Source organism: Rattus norvegicus, chromosome 4 (assembly GCF_036323735.1).
Source record: "Rattus norvegicus strain BN/NHsdMcwi chromosome 4, GRCr8, whole genome shotgun sequence".
NCBI lineage: Eukaryota > Metazoa > Chordata > Mammalia > Rodentia > Muridae > Rattus > Rattus norvegicus.
In genome coordinates, this window is record NC_086022.1 from 150,216,397 (window position 1) to 150,222,396 (window position 6,000).

At 43.2% G+C, this 6,000-nt stretch overlaps 1 protein-coding gene across 6 annotated transcripts in view; it reads left to right on the forward strand.

The window, feature by feature from the left end:
• Nucleotides 1-4,708, forward strand: part of Pparg (peroxisome proliferator-activated receptor gamma) — a 125,362-nt gene extending 120,654 nt beyond the window's left edge. For all 6 annotated transcript variants that reach the window (XM_006237009.5, XM_039107130.2, NM_001145367.1 and 3 more), the window contains one exon: nt 4,260-4,708. In XM_006237009.5, the coding sequence (XP_006237071.1) occupies nt 4,260-4,507 (248 nt within the window). In that variant the 3' untranslated portion in view covers nt 4,508-4,708. The remainder of the gene's footprint in view (nt 1-4,259) is intronic.
• Nucleotides 4,709-6,000: the final 1,292 nt, after the last annotated feature.

Below are 6,000 nucleotides of genomic sequence, written 5' to 3' on the forward strand. Positions count from 1 at the left end.
AAGATCACGGAGCTGGTGAAGACAAAAATGGAGAGACTATGGCCCTTTCTACTCTGTGGCCTCCTTCCTCAACTGTGTGCTCCCTGAACAGAGATTTGGGCAGGGGACAGCCAGGCTGATCAGTAAATGATCTAACTTATCACTGGAGAAAATATATTTAATCTGTGGCCACAGCATCTCAGCCCTTCAGCCAAACATCATCCATCACATCAATAATGAGTAACTTGCCAAAGAAGAGTCTGAAAATCCAAACCAGATCCTTCCCCACTCCTGGAGCAGCCGGTCGCATTTCATTCCCTGAGCCAGGTTTCAGCCCATCATTCACACGCCAGGGTCTCATTGTTTGACAGAGACCCTGTGTTCATTCCTATAATCTCTTCGGCAGTGTTGTCCCCTCTGGTGCTGCTCAAAAAGGGGGAGGAAGAAGAAAGGTCCCAGAAGCCCAGGCTTCCAGAACAGGCTGTGTGGGCCCAGGAGCCTGACTCAGCCCTGCCTATCCAGGATGCTAGGACTGAAATACACACACATTCACACAACCTCAGGCTTTCAAAACCTGAGATATTGTTAAAGAGGGAGTGAGGGAGGCAACAGTCATTATACCAGAGCCCCAATCTAAAATTCAGCTTTCCTTGAAGCTTCAGTGGTTGGTTAGCTTTTGAAATGTTTACTTCTTTATTGTGAGTGTATATGAACGTGTATACACACACACACACACACACACACACACACACACACACACACATGAGAGCCACAACACATATATGGATGTCAGAAGATAGTCCATTCCCCTCCTTGACATGGTTCTAGGGTTCAAATTCAGGACATTGGGGTTGCATGGCAACAAGAGTTCTACCTGCTGAACTGCCTTGCTGGCCCAAGTGATTTCGTTATGGGATAAAGACACAGTACTTACAGGGGTGGATTCTCTAGGCCAGGACTAAGTCATTTGTTCCATTCTCAGAGCCTGAGACTTTTCATTCTTGTTATTATTCCCATGGTCCTTCATTTAATGTTGGAATTTCAAAGGAAACTGTACTTAAGCCAATCGATGGGATATGTTAGAAAAGAAAAAAAGTCATACCAAAGACATGTTTCCTTCTGTAATGAAAAAGAATCAAAACTGAAAGAATGTTCTCAAAGTTCCCCCCTGAGACCACACTGTTCTCCTGAGCTTTGCTGTGGATGAAGGTTAAGAGAGTATATTAGATAGGCCAAAGCAAAACACCATTCCCAGCAGGCGTCTTCACTGTGGTGATCCTACCTACAGACTTGTTCACCAACTAAAATCTACTCTTCCACCTGGGACTGTGGGCCAGGACAACCACTGGCTCATTAACTCAGCCAGCTGAGAGCCCACTGGGCATCCATCCACTGGTGGCTCAGCGACAGCAGAGCACTGCTACTTCCTGGGCACAGAAGGAAAGAGAATGCAGTGCGACAGCACAAGGGAAGGGGGACTTAAGTGATAGTGTTTGGATCAAATGAGCCCAATCCTGTAACTATATAACTATCCAGCAATTGTGACCTCAGACGCTGAGAGCAGAGGTGGTCATAAGGTGCTATGGGGCTCAGAGTAACAAGATGAGGGCAAGAGAGGAGGGGTGGGGAAGAGGCATTCCACCCCACTGGTGCTCCTTTTGAAGAAGCAGCTGATATTACTACAAAGTGAGGAGGCTTCATGCGGTAGGCACTGAGTCTCTGTAGATTGTCTGATGGATCTAGATGTTGGAGGAAGTTGGAGTAGAAGTGCCTTGCTGCTGTTAGAGCAGAAGGATAACTAGGGAAACTGAGATGGGGGAGAAGGACAGTGGCAGATGAGAAGGATATAAAGATGTGAGTGAGTTTATGGTGAAGGGGGAAGAGCGGCCGTACTTAATAGAGTAAGCAACCTGCAGGGTTAACCTTAGGAATCAATGCAAGTTGCTGAATGTGTCCTAAATGTTGTAGATGAATCCATTTTTAGTAGGTCTTAAAGAGAAAACCCATAAATTCTAGCAAACACAGTAAGCTAAGAGTACAAGAACCAAAACACAAACCCTTTACTCAGAAATTTCAAAGCAGCAGGTATGGTAGAGCACACATTTGATCCCAGCACTCAGGAAGCAGAGGCAGGCAAATCTCTGTTCTAGGACAACCTAGTTTACATAGTGAGCTCTAGGCTAGCCAGAACCACATAGTAAGACCCTGTCTTGAAAGAGATTGGGGATTTGGGGGGGGGGAGAATTTAAAACATACTTCCAATAGCTCTTGGGTTAAAAGATAATAAAGCCAACATTCTGAGATAGGCTATTCTAAAAGAACAATGAGAGCCTGTTCCTGAAGGCCTGTGGGATGAAACCAAAGTGACACTGGGGGAAAATTTAGAGCCCTAATGAGCTCATGAGAAATCCTAAAACTAAAAGAGCAAAGCACTCAAATCAAGAAGTTAGGAAAGGAGAGGAAAAAAAAGGAAAGAAAGAAAGATGGAATATATTTATTTTTAAAGGAGTTAAACATTGAAAAAATATAACTTTAAGTTGATTAATAAAACTAAAGGTTATATTTTAATGAAAAAAAAAATAGGGGGCACAGCTGAAGAGATGGCTCCGTGATTTAGAGCACTGACTCTTCTCGTAGAGGGCTCAGATTCAATTCTCAGCACTCGCCAGTAGTTCACCCCCATTGGAATCTGATGCCTTGTTCTGACCTCCAAAGGCAGCAGGCCTGCCTGTGGTGTGCATTCCTACATGCAGACAACACACAAAAACTAAAATAAATAAGGAGCATAGAAAATCTTAAAGAAAAATAGATCTTTTACAAATAAAATTTTAAAATGAGAAAGCACGCAAAAAGCATTGAGTTAAGAAGCATAAAAAGGGCAGATTCCATTAGTTTATAAAAAGGGAGAAGAAAACAGAAGAAGGACTGGTTGAAGAGTGAAAGTATTCTGCTGGGCTGGGAGGGGGCCATGAGGGCAATGGGAGGGAATATGGTCAAAGTGCATGCAGTGCGTGTATGGAAATGTCATGATGAAATCCACTCACCATTATGCACAATTTTTTAGTTAATAAAACCGTTTCAAGATATAATAAAAATAGATTCCAGATTATACTAGAATATCATGTACAACTTCATCCTAAAGAATTTATTTGTCTTACTTTGTACATTATAAAAAACCTAGGTGGATGAAAAGTAATACAAGAAAAGTCAAAGGTAATGAAGGACTTGTTACCACGGCCAGAGGGCTCTTCAAATGAATTCCAAGAAACCTCAAAGGGGCAGTTAAAACTGAAGGGAAAAAACTAACAAACAAACAAAACAAAACAAAACAAAAACAGCTCCACTCATAAGGCTGGTTCCCAGTTACTACCCAAACAAGCAATGGCTGGCTCAGATGGTAACACTCCTGACCACATCACCCACAGATATTACGAAGCCCCAAATAAGCCCTTAACAAATGAGTACAAGGACATAAGGTGTCTGTTAATGTAATCCGCTACATTAGGTTAAGATAAGATTGCATCTTTTCAGATTTCACATCTCTTTAGATAGAAAATTTTAAAAGCCATCAATAAAATTTAACCAACATTCCTGACTAAAACAAATTTAAAACTTTAAAATACCTGGAAAACCAAATCAAATCATATTCACCACAATCTACAGCAAATGTCACACTTGTGGCAAAGCAGTAGCTACTTGCTTCACGGTCAGGTAAAACTGACACAAGGGTTTCCTAGCAAGTGGTTCAGAGGCTACCCTGCAGAGAGGGGAGCATCCCTCCAAAGTGCAGCAGTCCTTTATCTTGCTGGAAATGGGATGTGCTGTGCTAAGCAAAAAACAAGTGTAAGCAAGGCTTACACTTGAAAATCTTATTTGAAGCTGTTATGAGAATGTAGGTAGAAGTTATAAAAACAATCATCCAGAAGGAGCAAAGATTGGAAATGTGATTTCAGAGAAGAGAAGCATGTTGACAGAGAGGCCTTGGATAGAACACCTTGGGATGCCCCTGATGGTGTCACCGCACTTAGTCCTGGCTGGGAAGGGCTGGAGCTTTTGATTCCATCCTTAGGTCTTGCCATTAGCTGCAGAGTTTTACTTCTCAAACCCGCTTAAGATATATGGCAGAGATGGGGCCTTGGCTCTGCGGTGGAGCATGCGCCCAACAGCTCAAGGTCTGGGTTTCACCTCCAGCCCGGAGAGGGAGCCGGGAGCCTGAAGCTGCACAGGTTAGAGCCAGCCCAGAGGTCTGATGAAGCCTCTTTCTCTTCTCGTTCTCCCAGACCGCCCAGGCTTGCTGAACGTGAAGCCCATCGAGGACATCCAAGACAACCTGCTGCAGGCCCTGGAACTCCAGCTGAAGCTGAACCACCCGGAGTCCTCCCAGCTGTTCGCCAAGGTGCTCCAGAAGATGACAGACCTCAGGCAGATTGTCACAGAGCACGTGCAGCTACTGCATGTGATCAAGAAGACGGAGACAGATATGAGCCTTCACCCTCTGCTCCAGGAGATCTACAAGGACTTGTATTAGCAGAAAAGTCCCAGTCGCTGACAAAGTGTTCCTTCTATCGATTGCACTATTATTTTGAGGGGAAAAAAATCTGACACCTAAGAAATTTACTGTGAAAAAAGCATTTAAAAACAAAAAGTTTTAGAACATGATCTATTTTATGCATATTGTTTATAAAGATACATTTACAATTTACTTTTAATATTAAAAATTACCACACTATAAGATTGTTTGTGGTATTTAAAGAGTGGACGTATGCCTCCCATTCAGCCATCACAGATTTGGGGAAGGATTTCCCCCATTTTATTTCTTTTCTTCTTTCTTTCTTGTTCATTCTTTGACATGCATGTGTGCTCGTATGTATGTTTATGTGTGGGGGTGCTGTGCATGTGTATGGAGGCCCAGGGGCAGCTCTAAAGCTGGCTCCTTCTCAGGACTGTCACCTTCCCACTTTGAGACAAGGTCTTTCATTGGCCTAGAATCAACCAATTAGGTTAGACTAGCTGGTCAGTGAGCCCTGAGGAGCCTCGTGTCCCCGCCTGCTCATTGCTACCCTGCCTAGCATTTTTAGATGAGTGGAGGGGAGGGGTTGAACTCAGGTCCTCATGCTCTCTAGGCTTCACAAGAATCCAAACTTTTTCCATGACTCTAACAGAATCTTCACTTATCACCAGCAACCCGTTTAACATGTGGTCATCCCTCCATAATCATGGGGTCTGGTGCCAGGTCTCCTCCCGAAGGTACCAAACCCCACAGGTGTTCACATTTTGATAACACGATATGTTGCAAATAAACTACGCACCCTCCCCCTATCATTTGAACTCTCTGTAGATACCTACGCTGCCTAACACATTGGCAATGTAGTGAGCTGTATTGCAATAGTATTTGGGAAATGGTGACAGGGATGGAAAGAGTCATAAAATTCAAGAATTCATAAAAGTTTCTCCAGAATATTTGGCCCAAACCCACAAATTAGAAGATCTGTCTATACTGCCTACTAATGGGACACCATTGTGGCCCCAGGTGTCATCGCAACACTGCCAGAAGCTCCAGAGGGCACAAATGTTTTAAGTGTTAGCACTACGGGATTAGGGAGTGTAGCTGTCTGTAAAGTGCTTGCATAGCAAACAGATAGCCATGAGTTTGATCCCTATAACTGCAAAAGGAAAAAAAAAACTATAACAAAATAAAAACAAGCAAAAAAAATCGCGTTGGAAGGCATCTGTAATTGTAGCACTTAGGAAATGGAAGAAGTAGGCTCAGGAGTTGAACATTATTTTTCAATATTGCCTTTCTATCAAGGCCAGCTTAAGATACATGAGACCCCATCTCAAAAGGGACTGAGTTCCTGGAGAGGTTGCTTGGTGTTTAGAATACTGGCTGCCCCATTCACTTCTCAGCACCCACATCAGGTGGCTTACAACCACCTGTAACTCCCAACTACAGTCTAGCTGATGCTTTCTTTGGGTATCTGCACACACATGATATATACATACCTGTAAATAAAATATTTT